This window comes from Pristiophorus japonicus, chromosome 5 (assembly GCF_044704955.1).
Source record: "Pristiophorus japonicus isolate sPriJap1 chromosome 5, sPriJap1.hap1, whole genome shotgun sequence".
In the NCBI taxonomy this organism is placed as follows: Eukaryota; Metazoa; Chordata; class Chondrichthyes; family Pristiophoridae; genus Pristiophorus; species Pristiophorus japonicus.
The window spans coordinates 210882874-210907184 of NC_091981.1; the positions used below are offsets into that span (position 1 = coordinate 210882874).

Consider the following 24311-nt stretch of genomic DNA (forward strand, 5'->3'; position numbering starts at 1 on the left):
CTCTTATTCGCAATAGTACTACAGGATCTTTTACGTCTACCTGAAGGGGCAGGTTTAATTTTGCATCCAAAAGATGGCACCTCCGACAGTGCAGCACTCCCTCAGCACTGCACTGGAGTATCAGCCTAGTTTTTTTGTGCTCAAGTCTCAACCTACTGACTCAGAGGTGAGGGCACTACCAGACTGTGTAAAACCTTGGTGTTCTGTTCAATGCACAGCTGAACTTCAAACCTTCTACATTAACCCTAACCACTAGACCAGCCACATAAATGCTATGGCTTCTAGAACAGGTCAGAGGCTGTGTACTTTGTAGCGAATGGCGCACCGCTTGACTTCCCAAAACCTCCACCACTGATAAGGCTCAAGTCAAGAGTGTGATGGAATTCTCTCCACTTGCCTGATTTGGTGCAGCTGCAACAACATTCTAGAGGCTCAACACCATCCAGGACAAAGTGGTCCGCTTGATTGGCACCCCACTCCCCCACCACCACCCTACTGCAGCTGCAGTGTGTATTTTCTATAAGATGAACTGTAGCAAGTCACCAAGGCTTCTTTGGCAGCACTTCCCAAACAGCTGACCTCCACCATCTAAAAGGACAAGAACAGTAGGTGTATGGGAACATCACCCCATCCTGACTTGGATATATATTGCCATTCCTTCATCGTCACTGGGTCAAAATCCTGGAACTCCAAACTTAACAGCATTGTGGGAGTACCTTCACCATACAGACTGCAGCAGTTCAAGAAGAAAGCAATAAATGCATGCCTTCCCAGCGATGTCCATTTCCCAAGAATTTTAAAAAAAATGCTTACTTCACCATCACAAAATCACTCCACCTCTGCTTGACCTCACCACCACGACCACCACCACACTGCTGCTAAAACCCTTGCACAGGCTTTTGTCACCTCTAGACTCTATTTCTCCACAAGGATCTAGCCTGCCTCCTATCCTCAATTGCACTTGTTCAAAACTCAATATCCACATAGTCCCACATTATGTCCTGCCTGCCCAACACACTCATCCTAGCTGACCTATGTTGATTCCCAGTCCTCATTCTTGTCTTCAAGTGCTTCTGATGCCTTGTTCCATGCTATGTCTGCACTTTCTTCTGGCTTTATGTCCTGTCCTATGCCCTCCAAGTTTGGCCTTTTGGTCATTATCCTCCCTTTGCCCCACCAATAGTGGCAGAGCCTTCAGACACCTCGACCCTACTCTCTGGAATTCCCTCCTAAAACCTCGCCACCATCCATTTCTCTTTCCACCTTTAAAAAAAAATCTTAAAACGCATCCTTTTGACCAAACCTTTGTTCACCTGTCTAACTCTTACCATGGCTTTCATCTAGTTTCTCTCCCTTCTGCAAAGCACAATCTAGTCGCTTCATTATTTTATAGGCTTCAGTCAAATTGCCACTGAGTCCTTGCTTCTGAAAAGTATTAGACCCAGCTCCTTAGGAATATCTGAGTAGATCAGGTGTTTTAAACTGGTCGCTTCATTCATTTCAAGTGCAAGCCACTTTATGCAAATTCTGGATATACCCAGTCATTGAAAATGTTGAAATGGTTTCGATAAACCTTTAAAAGTTGGGTCCAGTATACAGAATTAAATGAAAATGGGAAACTATTGATCAGCGTGTGTAATAATTTAAAGCAATAGTATTATTACTTGCTCCAAAGAAAGGTTACCTATCTTGCAGAGTCTCCTTCATTCTGGTATAGAATGTATCTTCCACACACTCCTGGAATGGCACCAGGCCTGGACCACATTCTTAGAAACCACAAGGGGCAGTATTCCTTTATGATTTTCAACATTGGGTGCTGTCAAAATACAGCGAACTACTGGCTCCCAAACTGTATTAAAGCGCTAAACGTGCTTTGGAGCAGATGTTACTTTGACTCAAATTATAGACCCGTGATTACAAGATGAACTCCCCAGAAGACTTGAAGTGTCCCTGGTTTGATTTGATGTCACCTGATACATCAAACAAAGTGGTTAAGGGCTTAACAGAACAATACAAACTTCCTTGGGGGACCTACCTCAGTCAATGTCAGTTGGTTTTAACACCTATAAGAGCACTGCTCACTGATGCTCAGTTTGGGTTCCGCCAGGACCACCACTTGGTTCCAGACCTCATTACAGCCTTGGTTCAAACACAGACAAAAGAGCTGAATTCCAGAGGTGAGGCGAGATTGACTGTCCTTGACATCAAGGCAGCATTTGACCGAGTGTGTCATCAAGGAGCTCTAGTAAAATTGAAGTCACTGAGAATCAGGGTGAAATCTCTTCACTAGCTGGAATCATACCTAGCACAAAGGAAGATGATTGTGGTTGTTGGAGGCCAATAAACTCAGCCCCAGGACATTGCTGCACAAGTTCCTCGGGGCAGTGTTATAACCATCTTCAGCTGCTTCATCAATGACTTTCCCTCCATCAAAAGGTCATAAATGAGGAGATTTGCTGATGATTGCACAGAGTTCAGTTCCATTCGCAACTCCTCAGATAATGAAGCAGTCCGTGCCCTCTTGCAGCAAGACCTGGACAACATTCAGGCATGGTCTGATAAGTGGCAAGTAATATTTGCGCCACACAAGTGACAGGCAATGACCATCTTCAACAAAAGAAAGTTTAAACACCTCCCCTTGACATTCAATGGCATTATCATCGTTGAATCTCCTATCACCAACATTCTAGGGATCGCCGTTGACCAGAAACTTAACTGGACCAACCACATAAATACTGCGGCTACAAGAGCAGGTCAGAGGCTGTATATTCAGCGAAGAGTGACTCATTTCCTGACTCCCCAAAGCCTTTCCACCATCTGCAAGGCACAAATCAGGAGTGTCATGGAATGCTCTTCACTTGCCTGGATGAGTGCAGCTCTAACAACACTTGAGAAACTCAACACCATCTAGGACAAAGCAACCTGCTTAATTAACACCCCATCCACCACCTTAAACATTCACTCCCTCCACCACCACGCACCGTGTCTGCACCATCCTGACTTAGAAATTTATCAGCGTTCCTTCATCGTCGGTTGGTAACAGTTCAAGAAGATAGCTCGCCACTGCCTTCTCAAGGGCAATTAGGAATGGGCAATAAATGCCAGCCTTACCAGCGACACCCAAATCCCATGAACGAATAAATAAAACAAGGGAACTGGGATGGTGCTGTTAAATTGCCTGAGTATTTGCCGTGGGTCTGCACCATCAGGGTGCCAATTGGGGCATGTGCTGCAATGTGTGGTGTCACAAAAGGGGACCTGCAGCGGGACTGTTCAGTGACTGGCACAGCTGGAATATTCTCCTGAGCCAATGTTAGCTGATGATAAACTGCATTCTCAAAAGCATTGCTCAGTATTGTGGGTCAGAACTGCACAGTATCACACACATGCTGACAACAGAAAAATATTGACTGGATGTTGTATTAAAAATAATGTCATTTTTATAATGGCTGCATTTCACTGCAGAATCAGCTAGTTTTCACTGTACATGCCACCATTGCCTTTGATATTTGTATTTGTAGAGCAGGAATTTTGGAGTTTCAATAATATTTTCAAATCATTAGACCAACTCCTGTTATAAAGCTGCCATTTTTCATTGCCAGTAGGCTAAACATGTATTTGGGGTTGTGAATATCTTTTTTTTTAATATATATTTTCAACAAAATTTCTGGGGATTTCAGGTATGACGACAACTTTTTTTTAGGAGGGTGTATATGAAAATAGTCTCGGGCAACAATTCAGTAAAAGTGATTAAATTACTTTGGCAGAAAAATTTGTTGTTTTGTAATTATTTTGTTCACTTGATCCGATTTTGCTTTTGCACTGGAAAATCCAAGCAGTTGAATTCGGAGATTCGATTGCATCTTTTTTTTAAACTTGACCACTTTGTTTCAGAAAAGATTCCAGAGACCCTGAGCAGCTTTACAATACCTTAAAGAACATCCTGCAGCAAGTAAAGGTAAAGCCCAAATCCCATCTTAATGTTGACAGCCATTTACTTACTTTATATCTTTTTTTGTCACATAACTAGAAGCCTAAATTGTTTATTCTGCTGTATTCTAATTAACAGAGTCACCAAAGTGCTTGGCCATTCATGGAGCCTGTTAAGAAAACTGAGGCCCCTGGTTATTATGAAGTCATTCGCTTTCCAATGGGTGTGTAAGAATTCTTTTATAAAGCTACAATTATAAGTACATGGGTTCCTAATTAATCCTTTTTGAAATTGCAGTTCGGAGTCTAACCTTCATGTTACACTGAAATAAAATGTTACTGATTTTCCCTGAAAACTGCTTCAAGAAGGGATGTTTCTACAAATGACAAAAAAGGACAAGAGATCAATTGGTTCATCTAGCCTGTCCATCCAGACACGGTGCAGACAATGTGCATAATAAACTCATCACCCTCTCCTCTGTAGTCATAGAATCTTCTGGGAGAGGCAAAAAAAACATAGACCAGTTTACGGAATAAAACACTGGCATCACGAAAAGGGCAATTTACCTTTTCAGCCGGGTCACCAGCTGATACTGGTTGGAGAGTGCATGGCGCGTGCTCTGGCCAGTTTAGTCTAAAATGGCAGGGCCTTATTGAAATCATAGGACCCCGATTTCCATTTAAATGGGCCAACAGCCTGACTCGAGGCAACTCTGCCCAGCGGTAAGCTGCGATGAACATTGCCGTAGCCACATTTCATCGGGTGGTAGGGCTGAAAATTCAGAATAATTTCACAGAAAAATTATTCTATGTACTAAAATAACTAACTCCAGAGTCCTTTATTTGTACATAAATAGGTTAGTGATTTGGTTAGAACAGATTGTAACTCTAAGGCTGTAAAGTGCCAGACAACACAGAATCTATTATTAAGGGTGTGATAACAGGGCACCTGGAAAATCACAATATGATTAGGCAGAAAGTGAAATCATGCTTGACAAATTTATTCAAGTTTTTTGACTGTGTAGCTAGCTAGCAGGGTAGATAACGGAGAACTAGTAGATGTAGTATATTTGGATTTTCAGAAGGCATTTGGTAAGGTGCCACACAAGAGGTTGTTACATAAGATTAGGGCTTATGGGATTGGGGGTAATATATTCGCATGGATTGAGGGTTGGTTAACGGACAGAAAACCGAGTAGAAATAAAAGGGTCATTTTTGGGATGGCAGGTTGTAACTAGTGGAGTGCCGCAAGAATAGTGCTTGGGACCCAGATAGTTACAATCTATATCAATGACTTAAATAAGGGAACCGAGTGTAATATATCCAAGTTTGCTGACTGTACAAAGCTAGGTGGGAATGTAAGCTGTGAGGAGAATGCAAAGAGGCTGCAAAGTGATTGGGCAAGAAGGTGCAAGACAGATTATAATGTGGGGGAAAGTGTGAAATTATGCACTTTGATAGGAAGAATGGAAAAGTAGTTACAAAAGGTGATAGACGAGTAAATGTTGGTATTCAGAGGGATTTGGAGGTTCTTGTACACGAATCACAGAAAATTAGCTTACAAGCATAGCAGCAATTAGGAAGGCAAATGGTATGTTGGCCTTTGTTGCAAGGGGGCTGGAGTATAAGAGTATGGAAGTCTTGCTGCAAATATATAGGGCTTTGATGAGACCACACCTGGAGTACTGTGTATAGTTTTGGTCTCATTACCTAAGGAAGGATATACTTGCTTTAGAAGGGGTGTAAGTAACGCAGTTTCAGTAGATTGATTCCTGCGATGAGAGGGCTTCCTATGAGGAAAGATTGAGTAGAATGGGCCTATATTTTCTGGAGTTTAGAAGAATGAGAGGTGAACCTCATTGAAACATAGAGGGCCTGAATTCCCGGCCCCTAAGGGCTCGTACGAAGTGCGCGCACACCCGTAGGGATCACACAAGTTCTTAGGCCTGGTAAAAGCAAGTGTAAGGCCTGCTTTTACCAGTGTAAGAGTTTTAAAAAAATAGAAAAATAAAATGTTATCACTCATTTATGTATTTAAAAACCCTGTCCATTAAGGTGTTTATTTTTAGCCCTGTTTCTTGGATAAAATATTTAGTTAAATTGCATTTTAATTAATTTTAAATATGTAATGAGTTTTAAAAATGCATTTAATGTTTTGAGGGGTATTCCCATGAATAATTATGGCAGCTCAGTAGAAACAGAACTCACCAAAAGTATGAATGGGAATACCTTTATTTGGATTGGTTGCGTCAGCCCACGTGATCCCGGGGACATGTATGAAGCCCATACCCTCCTGGAATATGTGGGCCTCTACGTAGGCCTTCGCATTGATGCCACGACCTCAAGGACCACGAGGTACTTTTGTAGAAATTTTTACGGGAAGCCCCCGACCACAAATTCTGGGCCATTAAATTCTTAGGGGGCTTGACCGGATTCATGCCGAGAGGCTGTTTCCTCTGGCTGGAGAGTCTCGAACTAGGGGTCATAGTCTCAAGATAATGTGTGGGTCATTAGGACTGAGATGAGGAGAAATTTCTTCACTGAAGGTTTTGAATCTTTGGAATGCTCTATCCCAGAGATTTGTGTATGCTCAGCCATTGAATATATTCAAGACTGAGACTGATAAATTTTTGGATACTTAGAAAACCAACGGAGGTGGAGATAGGGTGGGAAAGTGAAGTTGAAATAGAAGATCCGCCATGATCTTATTGAATGGCGGAGCAGGCTCAAAATGCTCCTTTTTCTTTTGTTATTTCCTTAACATTTTCTTTGGTACATTTGCTTCACAGATCTGAAAACAATGAGTGAACGTGTCAAGAACCGCTATTACGTGACCAAAAAGTTGTTCATGGCAGACATGCAACGTATCTTCACCAACTGTCGAGAATATAATCCTCCAGAAAGTGAATACTTCAAGTGTGCCAACATCTTGGAAAAAAACTTTTACAGTAAAATTAAAGAAGCTGGACTGATAGACAAGTAAATTTAAAGTTTTATTTTTTTGTGGTGCACTCACCAGCCTATGCTAGTTTAATGTACTATATAGTGTACAGAAGGTCTATTACAATGCTTACCAGTAGCTCTAGAAACTGGCTGTTAGAGACTTTGTGGGAAATTCTTGGATGCAGCCAGTTGCAATTCAAGACAGATTGGATCAGTTTTGCACACAGAGCTGTCCTGTGAAGATTCTTCCACTAATGAGAAAACGCTGAGGCCTGGGACACTATCTGCTATAAAGAGGCAGTATTTGGAGCACAGATATGTGAACACATGCTCATATATCCAGAGTTCAGTGATTACCTTGACTTGATTGCTGAAACTCTAGGTGTCCAACCATTGGAACTGCTGTTCGATAGGGTATGGTGTGTTTCTATGCTGGGTCAGGAGGCTGATGGCAGTGTGCCCACATTTCTGGGTGAGCTATGCTCCTTACCACGTTGCTTGCGAGTTTCAGCTGCCTGCTTATTGAGCCCTCAAACCCATACTTGTCAGTTGTTTAACAATCAACTGACAATCCTGCTTTTGGCGGGAGGTGGTAACCAAGCACGGTGATGAGAGACTATAGAAGCAAGTCAGTCCTCTGTGGCAGATTCAGTGAGGCAATACCCAAGCCAGACAGGTCTGCAATACTCTTGAGTGTTGATGATTGACCTGGCTCATTGAAGGTACCTTTTATTGGGTGCTGGGAATTCTTCCCATTAAACTCCATATCACTACAAGCCAGGACCCTCATAGGTAGGGTGGCTCTGGCTGGATAAGCTGCTGGGAGCATCCTAGTGCTCTATGCTGTAAACTACAAGATTTTAGCCAGTTAAACATACTTGGGGGCAAACAACTTTGCCTCTTAGGTGTGGCCCTAAAGAGAAAGTATCTGCACCATATCAGTAAACAAAAACTATGTAAATTTCTCAATAATTTGGTTTGAAGACTTGAGTGTAGTTCAGGATTTCTGTGAGTATGAGACACTAGGTTAACAAAAATAATCAGCGCTTTAGGAGAAAGTATAATATTCTAAATCTGTATAATGTAATTGAGAAAGTTTTGCATTTGAAAGAAATATATGCATTCTAAAATAAGTCAGATTATTTAATATCCAATTACATGGGTAAAGATAATTTCCAGAATATGAAATCCTCCTGCGCTGTAGATTGAGGGTGCGCATCTTGTATTTCTCCTGACAGTCTGATTATACAGCCTCTTTTTTCAGGAATGAGATTGGTTTCAGGAATTTTCTGTGCAGTTAAGGTTGGAGGTGCCTAATACTGCTGGGCTTTATTCCCCAGATTCATAACCTCACGAAAGGAAAGGATAAATGTGAAACTCCCTAGAATATTTCAGAACATTTTTTTTCTTGTAAATAATATGTGATCTGCAATGTTTAGAGATACAGGCAGCCAATTACATATATTACTAATGCCAGACTGCGCCTTTCTGATAGATGATATTTTGGCCAGGTACCTTATGGTGCATCTGTATCTAAAACAGATAGTTGACTACAGAATTTTTAACAGATTATATTTAATTCCCTCACCACACATTGGCAGCCTGAGTTCCCTTGCTGGCATACACTTACTCTGAATACTCCCAGTAATGATGCAATCTAGAATTGACGACCATAGTAGTAACCATATTATATTCCAATTAAGGCTAGCTTACACGTACCTTCAAAGAGGAATTTCCATCATCTGTTTTGTTTTTTATATGAACATAGAGGATGGGAAATCTTATATTACTATAAATGGAGGGAAAATTTCATCAATTGAAATATCAAAAACCTTGATATACAGGTTGGATCTCCCTTATCCAGGACTCCCTTATCCAGCACCAACCCTCGTTCAACATGATTCCGGCGGGCAGGGGCGCATGCGCAGAATGCGGCCGACATCCACCCTGATTTTGGGGCCGCGCCGACACCCATTGCGGCCGCACCGACACTCGGCCCGCCGACACTTCCTTCGCGGCATGCCGGCACTTCAGGCCTGCCCGAGGCGCCGACCTCCGCCGCTGACTTCCCTATATCCGGCAAGATCCTTTATTTGGCGCAAGCCAGGTCCCGAGGGTGCCAGATAAGGGAGGTTCAACCTGTACTGTCAAACTAAGCGGTTTACAGAATTAGAGAAATGCAATGAGGCCCTCCACCCAGTGGAGACGGGTTGCTAGCGCCCCAAAAATGGTGGGATCGACTTACCGTCCAGTTCCCTCATCGCTGTGGCCGCTGAAATTTTCCCCGAAGCCTACCACGAAGTGGCCGGAGCACCCATCCAATTCAGGCAGAGGGCCATTTAAAATGCAGATCCGGGTCCTATGACGTACTGGGCAAATAAAGTGCTGCATATGCTCTGTTCAGTATCAGCTGGCAGTGTAACTGAAGATGAGCCCAAAGCTAAGTTTTACTCTATTTTTGTAGGGCCAAGAGGAGCTCCCCCAAGCTCCACAAAACCAGCCTGGGCCATTGGCACTCAGTGACCACTCCCCTCTCCACTGACCGACCTACCTTCTGGACGGGATGCTATATTGCAGTAGCCCGGAGCTGGCAGGTTGCCCGAGGATGCTAATTTCCTGCCCACAGCCCAACGATTGAATACTAATGAGGTGTGGCCCTCAAAATGGACCATATGCCTCCCACCAGGACTGTTGATGGCTGCAGTCCGCACCAAGGGAACATGTACCTTTTTACAGTGAACAGATGTATTTGTTTTGTTCCCGCACCCCACCCCACCTTTTGGTTCCAACTGCACACCAATATATTTTATATAATTAGTTTAGATAATATTTTGAAATTTATATACCCCAGTGAGCTCCTAACTTTTTGGCATTGGTCTCCTAAATTAATAATTTTTGTTACTGTTCAAATGCTTTACTTCATTCAGAGAGAAAGGCTTTGTTTCATAATCTGGGGTTAAAATAATTTTTTTTAGTGAGAATTGATTTTTTTTTAAGTTAGTCCTTTTACATTTTTTTGATCCTCATCAGAACTGGAGGATTATTTAATCAAATACTGAGAGTTCTAGAAACTAAGCCATGTAATTACTTTTGACCTCAATAATAGATTTTCCCTACAATTGAATCTTTTAGAACTGCGCTGAAACATCCCAAACAGTTGCAGCTGCATGATTTGCATGAGGGAGAGGAGGAAATGGATACAATGTCTGTGTCTGAAACTATTACAATAAATTCTTAGCATTTTCACAAAAAAAGCCTTTATGTTATTGCTATATTGGCTAATAACTAATTCATGGCTATAAACAGAACTCATCTCTAAATGACTTGAATTCCTGGTGCATTTCTCATTATACTGTTAACTTTACATCAGGTCTTTTCCATTTCTTTTAGCCAGTTAGTTACCTTATTTATATCAATGTCTGTTATAGTAATGGTTGAAAAGGAAAATAAAATCACAGAGATGTACATCACTGTCCAATAGAACAGGGGTATGCAAGCTTTTGTATTTTGGGGCCGTATAAGCATATAATAGAGCCTTGGGGACCATGTATTTTTATATTCCCATTCATTTGTATTGATCTCAAGTTGCTATTATGAACACGCATGATGTTCTGATTTAAAATGTACCCACCAATGCAGCCACAGTGCTAAAATAGCCCTTTCTAAATCTCCACACCCACAGAATCCAAACAGAACAAAACCGAAAATAAAAAATATAAATGCAATTTATATCACAGAGAATTACATTGAATATACAGCATAAAACAGGCCATTGTGCCCAACTATTCTGTGCTGGTGTTTATACTCCACAAGTCTTGCCTGAGCTTCAAGGGCGGGTTTACCAGGGCTGGATGCACACCCCTGTAATATAGAACTTCGCAAATTTAAATTGTTCATTTGTCCCAATTAATGTGCAAAATGTGCAGCTAACACAGGAATAGTGCATAGTTTATGCATGTGACAAGAAGTAGATGAAATGCTAATACAAGTACAATAAAATGCTAGACAATACCAAAACCCATTTCCTTTGATATAAATGTAATAATGCTTGTCCCTCATAACTCAAGTAGCAATTATTGTAAATGACTAAATAATGTGGTGTGACAATGGATAAATGGCCATTAGCACCAGTCTTCACAAATGTATTGTTTTGAAGAAAATGTTAAGTTATCTATACGAGAACACTTTGTAGACAAGAACATGGAACTGGTCATTTAGTTATTTACTGCAATTAATTTGTTGGGAGATGCATATCTTTCCAATAAGTTGGGATAGAACAAGCTGTCTACATATTTCATTTAACACAGCTAGTGGATAACAAAACCTTTAGTGTGCATTTAAATTAATATCTCTACTTGTTAGTAATTATGTAGATTCCTAACTGAAAGTTATGTAGATCTTGATTTAGAGTAGTTCATACTAAAGTTAAATATATTGCAATGCCTACAAAAAAAATTCAAAACCCCTCAGATTTAATTGGGACTTATTTTCATGAAAACTTCAAAACATTGCACTATAGCAGTAACTACTGACATAGCCTAGTTAAAATGCTGTGATCTAGCTATATCTACATGTAATTCTATTTGTTAAAAGAAACCTATTCAATATTTTTCACAGCTATTGTACCAGTTCTGTAAATCTCATTTTTTAATTTCTAAGTTTAGTTTGCAAAATGAAATTTAGAAAGTTAAAATTTAACCTTAAAGTGCTTTTAACAGCATTTGTTTTGCTAAACACATTTGAGTTCCTGTTGATTGTATATAGCAAAGCATGTCCTGTTTCATCATATTGTGCTAATACTTATTGGTGTGTTTTTATTTTTTTTAAATCCAAAACCACTTTATTTGTTCTTAAAAGCAGAAGAGATGCTCTGGTAAAATTGTGCAAATGTGATTTGTTTTATATGTGGTTAAAACCCAGAATCCATTTTTCCTTCTTCATGGAGCTTTTCTATGAATGTTGAATTAATCATCATCAGAATCTTTAAAAAGACAAGTCTCAACTGGTGACTGTGTTTGTGAAACACATACAAGTGCTACAGTATGCTTGATAAAAGTAACCTTATTTTCTTGTATATATTATGGGTAGAATTTCTGAAAGCACTTTGATATTAAAATGGCTGTGGCATCCGATTGTTGAAGTGAGAGGATGAATGCACCAGAATTAGTGATTAAAGATGCGTTACATCATTCAATTATTTTATTACATGTTGGATGCACCCATTGGGCCAGTGGTTCCAAGCATGTTCATATTCGATCTTGAGAGTGGTGTTCATACTCACATCATTTGAATGTAATTCAGTCAAGATTCCAAAGCAAACTAAGATTTAAGATGCTGTGATCTAGCCTGTATGGCATGTGTTCTCTACCAATAACCTGAATGCCAGCCTTAACTGTTGGAACAGTGAACATAATTTAGGCTGTTGAACATCAAAACTTTTATTTAGTTACAAAAACAAAGTAATTTAAAGTGTTCCATATTTTTCCTGTTTTTTAAAAAAATCATTTGTCCAGTGCTGCAAAATTAGAATGTAAAAAAGTGACTAACTTATTAAGAGGTTTTCTAAATTTATCCATTTTTAGGGGGAGGGGGGGAAAGTAGATTTGTGCAATACTGTAAACTTCACTTTTGTGATTTTGTAAACTCCTTTTGTATTTGCTACCTATACAGTAAATGTCCTTTTGTAAAATTAATATATTGTACTAAGATAAAAAGAACTGGTGTAATTTTCAAATGATGTACCTGAGTGCAGAATATTATTGTATTTATAGTTTCTCGTGTTGGTTCTTTCTTCATCGCCCCCACCCCCCAACCAAAAAAAAGAATTTGCCAGGACAGTGCGGATTATTTTTCTAGTCCTAATCTTTACACTGGCATTGTAGACATTACTTTAATAGATTTCTTATTTTCCACAATAATCAGAAACCTCTCTTGAAATTCAAAAGGCTATTTCCGCAAACTGACAATATTGGGCCAGCTGTCCCAGTGCAGGGCCATATCCTGGCAGCTACTATAAGATGGCTCTAATGGCAGCTGTTAAGCTGTGCTGTAGGCAAGATTTAACTCGTGCTGGGAATAAGAGGAAGCAGTGAGTTAACAAGAAAGGGGGTGGAAATAGGGGAGCTTCACAAGAGCTGAATGTATTCAATGCAGATTTGTACCTAATCCCTGCAACTATCGAAAGCTCAGTGAAGAATGCAAAAAAATTTACACAAAACAGCTTGTATAATTTGAAGCTCCTGGGCATTTCAATTTAAGAACATAAGAATTAGGAACAGGAGTAGGCCATCTAGCCCCTCAAGCCTGCTCCGCCATTCAAATAGATCAAGGCTGATCTGGCCATGGACTCAGCTCCACTTACCCGCCCGCTCCCTATAACCCTTAATTCCCTTATTGGTTAAAAATCTATCGATCTGTGATTTGAATACATTCAATGAGCTAGCCTCAACTGCTTCCTTGGGCAGAGAATTCCACAGATTCACAACCCTCTGGGAGAAGAAATTCTTTCTCAACTCGGTTTTAAATTGGCTCCCCCGTATTTTGAGGCTGTGTCCCCTAGTTCTAGTCTCCCTGACCAGTGGAAACAACCTCTCTGCCTCTATCTTGTCTATCCCTTTCATTATTTTAAATGTTTCTACAAGATCACCCTTCATCCTTCTGAACTCCAACGAGTAAAGACCCAGTCTACTCAATCTATCATCATAAGGTAATCCCCTCATCTCCGGAATCAGCCTAGTGAATCGTCTCTGTACCCCCTCCAAAGCTAGTATATCCTTCCTTAAGTAAGGTGACCAAAACTGCACGCAGTACTCCAGGTGCAGCCTCACCAATACCCTGTACAGTTGCAGCAGGACCTCCCTGCTTTTGTACTCCATCCCTCTCGCAATGAAGGCCAACATTCCATTCACCTTCCTGATTACCTGCTGCACCTGCAAACTAACTTTTTGGGATTCATGCACAAGGACCCCCAGGTCCCTCTGCACCGCAGCATGTTGTAATTTCTCCCCATTCAAATAATATTCCCTTTTACTGTTTTTTTTCCAAGGTGGATGACCTCACAGTTTCCGACATTGTATTCCATCTGCCAAACCTTAGCCCATTCGCTTAACCTATCTAAATCTCTTTGCAGCCTCTCTGTGTCCTCTACACAACCCGCTTTCCCACTAATCTTTGTGTCATCTGCAAATTTTGTTACACTACACTCTGTCCCCTCTTCCAGGTCATCTATGTAAATTGTAAACAGTTGTGGTCCCAGCAGTGATCCCTGTGGCACACCACTAACCACCGATTTCCAACCCGAAAAGGACCCATTTATAAAGGACTCTCTGCTTTCTGTTAGCCAGCCAATTCTCGATCCATGCTAATACATTTCCTCTGACTCCGCATACCTTTATCTTCTGCAGTAACCTTTTGTGTGGCACCTTATCGAATGCCTTTTGGAAATCTAAATACACCACATCTATCGGTACACCTCTATCCACCATGCTCGTTATATCCTCAAAGAATTCCAGTAAATTAGTTAAACATGATTTCCCCCTCATGAATCCATGTTGCGTCTGCTTGATTGCACTATTCCTATCTAGATGTCCCGCTATTTCTTCCTTAATGATAGCTTCAAGCATTTTCCCTACTACAGATGTTAAACTAACCGGCCTATAGTTACCTGCCTTTTGTCTGCCCCCTTTTTTAAACAGAGGCGTTACATTAGCTGCTTTCCAATCCGCTGGTACCTCCCCAGAGTCCAGAGAATTTTGGTAGATTATAACGAATGCATCTGCTATAACTTCCGCCATCTCTTTTAATACCCTGGGATGCATTTCATCAGGACCAGGGGACTTGTCCACCTTGATTCCCATTAGCATGTCCAGCACTACCTCCCTAGTGATAGTGATTATCTCAAGGTCCTCCCTTCCCACATTCCCATGACCAGCAATTTTTGGCATGGTTTTTTGTGTCTTCAACTGTGAAGACCGAAGCAAAATAATTGTTTAAGGTCTCAGCCATTTCCACATTTCCCATTATTAAATCCCCCTTCTCATCTTCTAAGGGATCAACATTTACTTTAGTCACTCTCTTCCGTTTTATATATCGGTAAAAGCTTTTACTATCTGATTTTATGTTTTGCGCAAGTTTACTTTCATAATCTATCTTTCCTTTTTTTATTGCTTTCTTAGTCATTCTTTGCTGACGTTTAAAATTTTCCCAATCTTCTAGTTTCCCACTAACCTTGGCCACCTTATACGCATTGGTTTTTAATTTGATGCTCTCCTTTATTTCCTTGGTTATCCACGGCTGGTTATCCCTTCTCTTACTGCCCTTTTTCACTGGAATATATTTTTGTTGAGCACTATGAAAGAGCTCCTTAAAAGTCCTCCACTGTTCCTCAATTGTGCCACCATTTAATCTGTGTTCCCAGTCTACTTTAGCCAACTCTGCCCTCATCCCACTGTAGTCCCCTTTGTTTAAGTATAGTACGCTCGTTTGAGACACTACTTCCTCACCCTCAATCTGTATTACAAATTCAACCATACTGTGATCACTCATTCCGAGAGGATCTTTTACTAGGAGATCGTTTATTATTCCTGTCTCATTACACAGGACCAGATCTAAGATAGCTTGCTCCTTTGTAGGTTCTGATACATACTGTTCTAAGAAACAATCCCGTATGCATTCTATGAATTCCTCCTCCAGGCTATCCCGTGCGATTTGATTTGACCAATCAATATGTAGGTTAAAATCCCCCATGATTACTGTCGTTCCTTTTTCACATGCCTCCATTATTCCCTTGATTATTGTCTGCCCTACCGTGAAATTATTATTTGGGGGCCTATAAACTATGCCGACCAGTGACTTTTTCCCCTTACTATCTCTAATCTCCACCCAAATTGATTTAACATTTTGTTCATTAGAGCCAATATCATCTCTCACAACTGCCCTGATATCATCCTTCATTAACAGAGCTACCCCACCTCCTTTCCCTTCTTGTCTATCCTTCCAAATTATCAGATAACCCTGTATGTTTAATTCCCAGTCTTGGCCACCCTGCAACCACATTTCTGTAATGGCCACCAAATCATACCCATTTGTAATGATTTGTGCCGTCAACTCATTTACTTTATTTTGAATGCTGCGTGCGTTTAGGTAGAGTGTTTTAATACTAGTTTTTAAACCATGATTTTTAGTTTTGACCCCTCCTGCAGCCCCTTTATATTCATACATATTGTCCCTTCCTATCACCTTGTGGTTTACACTTACCCCAGTGCTACTCTGCTCTGTTGCCTCCTGCCTTTTGCATTCTTTCTTGGGGTCCTGTTCATTTTAAGGTGTGGCTACTAAGTGTAGCTCAATCAGAATGTTAAACTAAATCCTAAAGTGATACTTTTAAGGAGCTAGGTGGATAAAAACTGCTGCCTGCCATAATTCTTGATTCTCCATGGTGGCCCTCTTCAGAAGCATACATGTATAATATTAGATCTGGCTGTTCCATTTGTATCAGACTGTCCTCTCTAAGGAAAGCTGTCGAGTCAATCAATCCACACATAACTCAGTGTCTTCCCAAATTCAAATGAGGAAAAGAAAATAAATAAAGGAGCAACAGCTGGAGCCACAGCCTCATTATTCTATACCTTACAAAAATGATAACCTGTTATTTAAAAAGTCACCACATAGATTGTCTTGTGGCAGATTGCTTAGAGTGTTTGTGCAGTGCAGGTGCTGCTATTGTGGCTGGAGATGGTACCCACTGCAAGCATCTGCCACTTCATTCCGTATCTCCATCCAATAAAAAATTGCATACCTGAATGTTAGTGACCGAGAACTCAAGATTGGATTCCATGCTGTTTGCTTATGCAGCAAACTATTTCCTTATGACTCCTATCAGCTACCTGCTCTGAGCTTCATGAGGCTAATCAAACATCTATTTGTATGTCATGAGATGCAAGGGGACTTCAAGAACCCCATATCCAGGCTGCCTTCAGATCTGAAAGCAATTCCAGTAGCAAAGTATCTTATGAAGAACTAAGCTGAAGTCCTCAACCCAAGGAGTCTTATCAACAACTTCCCTATAGCATAAGGTCAGGAGTGGAGCTTCTCACTGACTATTCAACAGGATTCAGTTCCATTCACAACTCCTCCAATAATAGCCCATGCCAGCCAAGTTGAGCATCTGCATAACATGTAGCCTTAGGCTGATAAGTGTTAGGTAATAACCATCTCCAACAAGAAAAAGCCCAGCCACTTATTTTTGATGTTTAATGGTACCACCATCACCAAGTTCCCCACCAACAAAGTCAATATTGTTAAGCGGCTCATCTCCTGACCCCTCAAAGCCTTTCCATCATCTATAAGAGGTGACTCAACTGTGTGATTGAATACTTACCACTCACCGGAACGGGTGCAGCCACAACACTCAAGAAGCTCAACAGCATCCAGGACAACAGGTTTCCTGATCGTCACCCCGTGCCAATGTACTCCATGAGGGAGAAATTCAGTCGCGCATCACTTGAGGCGGTAACCCAGGCGGAGCGGTAATTTTAGCGCCTTGAAAAAATTTGTGCCCTCCGCCCAGAAATTCATCAAAATCGGGCAAGGAGCTGACGGGTGCTAAATCAGCTGTCGCACACCAGAGCTGGGGGGGGGGGGAGGTGGGGAGGGAGGCGATAACGAAAATCTGGTCAGTAAATTTGGTGGACCCATTGCGCATGCGTGGAAGTCCGAGTCAGACCCCGGCAACAGCCGAGTCTTAAAGGTACGGCATAGTAATGCAACATTAAAGTTTTCAAAATCACTTGTTTTCAACCTGTACTGTTAAGTCTGTCTGCCAGTGCAAACTCGGAGGCTCACGCACCGTGCTCTGTATAAACATTGCACTGACTGTGACCTCCAAGGGAAGTGCTTCCTTGTCTCTTTAAGTAGCCACCAATTAACGACTGACTTTTTCCAGATGTTGTTCTTGGCAGCTGCTAAATGAGGCGACCACACCTAATTTTCCGACCGGCTTGCAAAATTGCACCAGGAATACGTCATACTGGGAGTGATCGGCAGCAGCCAGGCGCTGCTCGCTTATGCCCCCGGTGAGCCTCTAATTAATTTTTGGTCGGGGCACTAAACGCTGTGCTCCTGGTTGGTAACCTCTTACGCTCCCATCAACGCCCCCTCTGGCCGCTAACTGAGGCGTTAGACGACCGAAAATCTAGCCCCATATCCACCCCTCTACTACCGGCATGCTCGAGCTGCAATATATACAAGTTGTAGCATGCATTGTCCTGCAACTCCTACCATTGAGAAGAACAAGCAGTACTCTCATGGGAACACCATAATCTCCACATTATACACCATCCTGATGAACATATATCACCATTCTTTTATCGTCACTGGGTTAATATTCTTTAATTCCTTTTTTTGCAATACCTTTGTTGGAGCACAAAAACTGCAACAGTTCAAGAAGGCCCACCGCCAACTTCTCTGAGTAAATAGGAACCAGCACCATCTGGAATCAGTGGTAACCAAACAAGTATTCTGCAAAAACATTAAGTCAACATCATCCAGGACAGAACAGATCTCCTGATCGGCACCCTGTGCCACTGGACTCCATATCCACCCCCTTTCAGGCAAAAACAATACATTGTATTCATAATGCACCTGCTGACCTGGAGACATTTCCTGTAGATTTCTCTATGATTGTATATATCCTGCTAATCTCCTGGTTAGATCACCTATATGACCTGCAGCAGGGTGAATATTTTGAAATGTTCCTTTCATGATAAAGATCTGGGGTGTAGGAGGAGTTGTACATCCCACATACTAAAAACTATTTTAAAAAACAGGCATAAAACCCAGTGTTTGCCTGACGAGGCAGACCTTGTTTTATCTTGCCACTGATCTGCAATTTCTGAACTTTGTCCTTGGCTTCTGTAAGGGGGAGATGGGAAGGCTTCCTCTCCCACGAGCGGGCCCACTGATATAGAGGGTCGACGTTCGCCCCAGCCCACGTAGCAATTCTCGAAGTTAGCAGACAGAGACGGATGGCAAAGCATAACGATCTTTATTACGACCGTCCGGGAACACCTCTTATCACAGTCGCCTGTGAGTGGAGATGCTCTCCGAACAACACAATCATACAACTTTTATACATTTCAAAACCCCTCTGTTCCTGGACAAAACCTCCCTAGATTTCTCATTGAACTACCTTATCAGTGCTACTTCTCTAATTGGACTACCTTATTAGTGCTACTTTGGATTGACAGGCCAAGACCCTCGTGACCACTTTAGGCCGTGACCAGAATGACTTCATTAGGTCGGAATTTGTTATACATTTCCTTGGTGACTGTGAGTCTGCCTCGAGCCTCTTCGCAAGGTCTTATCAATGTCTGTTTAGGTTCTCACATCGTATCCTGTCGGAATATTATTGAATTGATAACTTCTGGAGCCTTGGTACAAGGCCGAAGAGAGGCCTTTTACCTCCTTATGGGCCATTGCAGGAACCAGCACTTTAACCCTTGTCCCGCTGGTACCCCTAATGCCAAATTTCTCTTACGGCTTCCAAATCCTTAGGAGAACACAACAAACTAAGAGTCTTCTCCTTCAAACAAAAAACATTATGCTCAAAACATTCTTCAGTAGGCTAATAGGTTTTATTTAAAACTACTGAGTATGATGCTTGTAATATAGAGCTTCACATAGTGGACTACTGTGGTAATGCAACTGCTGCTGTAAATATAATAACAGTCACATGATATACTGGAGCCATCTTGTAGTGTGTGTTCGTGATGTCGTAAAGAATATATCACATTTGGCAAATGAGGATAGGATTATCGGATTCCCTAGCTGAAATTTTTGTTGATGAATGATCCAGCCAATCAACAGAGCAACTTTGAGAGGTTCTTTGTTTTCCAGAACAGTTAAAAATCCAAGGTAAATTACAAGCACACTTGGCTGAACTGAAAAGTCCAGATGGCCGTGCCTATGGGAATAATAGGGTGCTTGGGTGAGTTCCATCACGGCCAAGAGACTTTTGGAGCGTATGTAGAGTGGCTAGAAATGTTTTTCACCACAAATAGTATCATCGAAGTCCCCGATGATGAAAAACATAACCGGGTGGTGTTAGAAAGAAAATGGGCTAGTTTCCTGACTCAAGCAGTCCCCAAGTTGTATGAAACCCTGAAAAATGTGCTTTTTCCTGTCAAGCCAAAGGACATGCCACTGACAGAGTTTCTAACCCAATTAAAACTGCATTGCATTCCAGAGGCCCCTGGAAATCATTGAAAGTTATTATTTTGGAAAACAAGATCAGTAAAATGACGAGAGTATCAGTGAGTACATTGTATTTTAAAGAAGCTATCCGTTCATGGTCATTTCGGAAACTTTCAGGACCGAGCATTGCGTGACCTCTTTGTGGGATGAAAAATGAAGCAATCAGAAGAAAGTTGTTGACAACTCCTAACTTGACTTTTGATTTAGCTTGTCAGACATCTATGTTGATGGATATGGTCAACCAATACGCCCGAGAATTTTGCACCATTTCCAGTCACCAGACAACCGAGGTGAATTGCTTGCAGGTAAAAAGTAAAAAGACAGTTGGACCCCAAATCCTCAGCAACTGGCCAAGGTAACAGTACATTGAAGCCGTGCTATCGGTGCCTGGGACAACACATCACTCAAAGTTGTCCATATATGAAGGCAGAGTGTTTCTTCTGCAAGAAAACTAGGCATCTTGCGAAGGCATGCCGACTGAAGAGTAAACCGACTTTCAAGGCTATAAGTAGAAATCGCCAGAGACTACATAGCATTGAAAAGAAGCAACAGGATGAGGAGGTTCTGGAGATACATGTTATCAGGAACACGAGGTTTTCTAATAGCGATTCACGAAGTATCGTCATCCAAGTAGACGTTGCAGGAACCAAGATACCCTTGGAAATCGACACTGGTGCATCCATGAGCATAGTACCAGAATCACTACATCTCGACAAGTTGAGTAATTTTCCACTGGAAAAGTCAAAACAGAGCTGCGAGGCTACTCAGGAGAGCAAATCCCTGTGGTAGGATGCATCACCATACCAATGAAATACAAGGATCAGTTTCAGTGCTTGCTTCTATTAGTAGCGGCAGGAGACAAGCCTGCCTTAATAGGTAGAAATTGGTTAGGTTCATTTAAGCTGGATTGGAATGAGATTTTCCATGTTGAAACGAGATTTGTATCGAAGGATGATGTCATTAAGCAGTATCCGAAGGTGCTCCGCGAAACAGGCATTCTGAGTACAGAAGGATGCTAGACAAGTTTACTGCAAGTTACGTTCCATACCATACGCACTCGAGGAGAAAGTTGAGCAAGAACTCAAGACTAGAAACTGAGACTATTATCTCTAAGGTAGATCTAAGTAATTGGGCTACACCCATTGTTGTTGTACCAGAGTCAGATAGTAATGCTGATGCTATATCCAGGTTGCTATTCCCATCACAAGTTATACCCAATAGGGAAGAAGTGTTCTATTTTTCATACTTTGATGGTCCGCCAGTCACAGTTGAAGAGATTGGTAGAGCCAGCAAGCGTGACCCAGTTATGTCGACGGTGTATGATTACATAGCAAATGGATGGCCAAACCAAGTATCAGAGAAAGATATTCATCTATACTTCATTCGGCAGAATGAATTATCAGTGGATAAAGATTGTATCATGTGGGTTGCAAGAGTAGTTATTCCAAATAAATTCAGGTCTGAATTATGAGATCATGATCAGCACCTAGGAATGTGCTTGACCAAGAATTTTGCAAGCAGTTACTTATAGTGGCCAGATCTAGATAAAGATATAGAGTACATCGTCAGTCAGTGTACAACATGTCAATCGGTAAGCAAGAAACCACCATCAGTACCATTACAGCCATGGAGATGGCCTCCCAGAGTGTGGCAAAGGTTACATATTGATTTTGCTGAGCTAGAAGGACAACAATTACATTGCGATTGATAGCCATTCGAAGTGGGTAGAGGTGTTTCCGATGCAGAAAATAAGTAAAACACTAGACAATTTGCTATGGTTTTCTTCATATGGCCTCCCAGAAGACATTGCGTCTGATAATAGGCCGCAATTTTGTTCAGAAGAATTTGCAGAGTTCATGAGCAGAAATGGTGTGAAACATACCAAAGTTCCACCGTACCACCCTGCTTCAAATGGTGCAGCAGAGCACAGTACAAATTGTAAAACGTGCCCCCATCAAACAAATGTTGGATCCAAATCCAAAGAAATGGCCGTTATTGTTGGACCACAAATTTTCTAATTGCTTATAGTAATGCTCCTCATACAACTAGAGGAACTCCAGCAGAGTGGTTTCTCAAAGGACAGGCATGAACCAGGTTCTCGTTGTTAAAACCAAACTTGGCAGTCAACAGAATAGAAATAATTAAGACCGAAAGAGAATCACGATAGAGGTAGAGTAAGAGAGAAGTGTGAAGTTGAACCAGAAGGTCAGAGTGAAGAACCAACATCATAAATGGTTAAAGTAGTTACCAGGAAGAATAGTGGAGATATGTAGTCCTCACATATATTTGGTCAAGATGTTTGAACATAGAACTATTAAGTTTGTTCACATTGATGATATTTTACCTACAGATGTGGAAGGAGTTGAAATTGGAATTATTAGATTATTTCTGATGAGTCAGATAGTCTTGTTACGAGTAGAGTACCAGTAGCAAATCCCACATCAGATGTACTAGAAACAAGTCCAAGAGAAAGTCAGAATTTAAGTCTGAATCAGGCAAACAGTCTGAAATTGTAGAGTTCAAATGTAGATCCAGGGCATCCCCTTGGAGAAAAACTCTCCTCAGGCTCAGCCTAGAATGAGTAAGTTTGACACCATATTTGGAAAGTTCTGTTCAAGAGCGAAGGTATTCTCTTCGAAACAGAATACCAATGGTTAAGTTTGATTTTTAAATATGGCAAAATAAGTCCATATCTTTTGTTGTGTGTAACCATGCACATTATGTATAATGATTATTTTGTTGATTACTTCAATGAGAGGGAGAAGTTTAATCTAGAGCTCCATCTAGTGGACTACTGTGGTAATACAACTGCTGCATAAATACAATAAAAAGGAGGGGGGGGGGGGAAGAAAGGGGGTGAGGAACTTAACACAATCACTAAAGAGATGGTACTCAGTAAGATAATGGGTCTAAAGGCAGATAAATCACGACCTGATGGCTTGCATCCTCGGGTCTCAAGAGAAGTAGCGGCAGGGATAGTGGATGCATTGGTTGTAATTTACCAACATTCCATGGATTCTGGGGAGGTCCCAGCATATTGGAAAACTGCAAATGTAACACCCCTATTTAGAAAAAAGGAGGCAGACAAAAAGCAGGAAACTGTAGACCAGTTAGCCTAAGATCTGTGGTTGGGAAAAATGTTGGAGTCCATTATTAAAGAAGCAGTAGGACACTTGGAAAAACACAATTCAGTCAGGCAGAGTCAGTATGGATTTATGAAGGGGAAGTCATGTTTGACAACATTTGCTGGAATTCTTTGAGGATATAACAAACAGGGTGGATAAAGGGGAACCAGTGGATGTAGTGTATTTGGACTTCCAGAAGGCATTTGACAAGGTGTCACATAAAAGGTTACTGCATAATATAAAGATTCACGGGGTTGGGGGTAATATATTAGCATGGATAGAGGATTGGCTAACTAACAGAAAACAGAGTTGGGATAAATATTCTCGGGTTGGCAATCAGTAACTAGTGGGGTGCCGCAGGGATCAGTGCTGAGACCCCAAATACAGATTGAGCGTCCGAAATCCGGAAACCTTGGGCCCCGAGGTCATTCCGGATATTGGAACGTCTTGGCCTGGACCAAGGTAGATGGGATCGGGCAGCTAAGGTAAGGGGGAAGAGGTTGGCCCACCGCGGTAAGGGGGGGCAGGTCAAGACAGAGGGCTGGGCCGAGGTCGAGCCGGGAGTCTGGATTTCGGAACATTTTCCGGTTTCCGACGACCCTGCCACAGATCGGACCGGTGTCCGGATTCCAAAACATTCCCAATTTTGGAACTCCAGATTTCAGACGTTCAACCTGTATTTACAATCTATATTAATGACTTGGAAGGGACAGAGTGTAACATAGCCAAGTTTGTTGACGATAAAGATGGGAGGAAAAGCAATGTGTAAGCAGAACATAATAAATCTGCAAAAGGACAAGCTAAGTGAGTGGGTAAACATTTGGCAGATGAAGTATAATGTTGGAAAATGTGATTGTTTCACTTTGATTTTTTCTGCCAAAGAGCAAGTTATTATTTAAATGGAGAAAGATTGCAAAGTGCTGCAGGACAGCAGGACCTGGGACACAAAAGGCTAGTATGCAGGTACAGCAAGTGATCAGGAAGACCAATGGAATCTCAGCCTTTATTGCAGAGGATGGAGTATAAAAGCAGGGAAGTCTTGCTATAGTTATACAGGGTGTT

General features: G+C 41.4%; 1 protein-coding gene across 3 annotated transcripts in view; it reads left to right on the plus strand.

Annotated features, from left to right (window-relative positions):
• kat2b (K(lysine) acetyltransferase 2B) overlaps window positions 1-11504 on the plus strand; it is a 97281-nt gene extending 85777 nt beyond the window's left edge. For all 3 annotated transcript variants that reach the window (XM_070881279.1, XM_070881280.1, XM_070881281.1), the window contains 3 exons: window positions 3895-3958; window positions 4070-4154; window positions 6720-11504. In XM_070881279.1, coding sequence (XP_070737380.1) covers window positions 3895-3958; window positions 4070-4154; window positions 6720-6913 — 343 coding nt within the window. In that variant the 3' untranslated portion in view covers window positions 6914-11504. The remainder of the gene's footprint in view (window positions 1-3894; window positions 3959-4069; window positions 4155-6719) is intronic.
• The last annotated feature ends 12807 nt before the right edge of the window (window positions 11505-24311 follow it).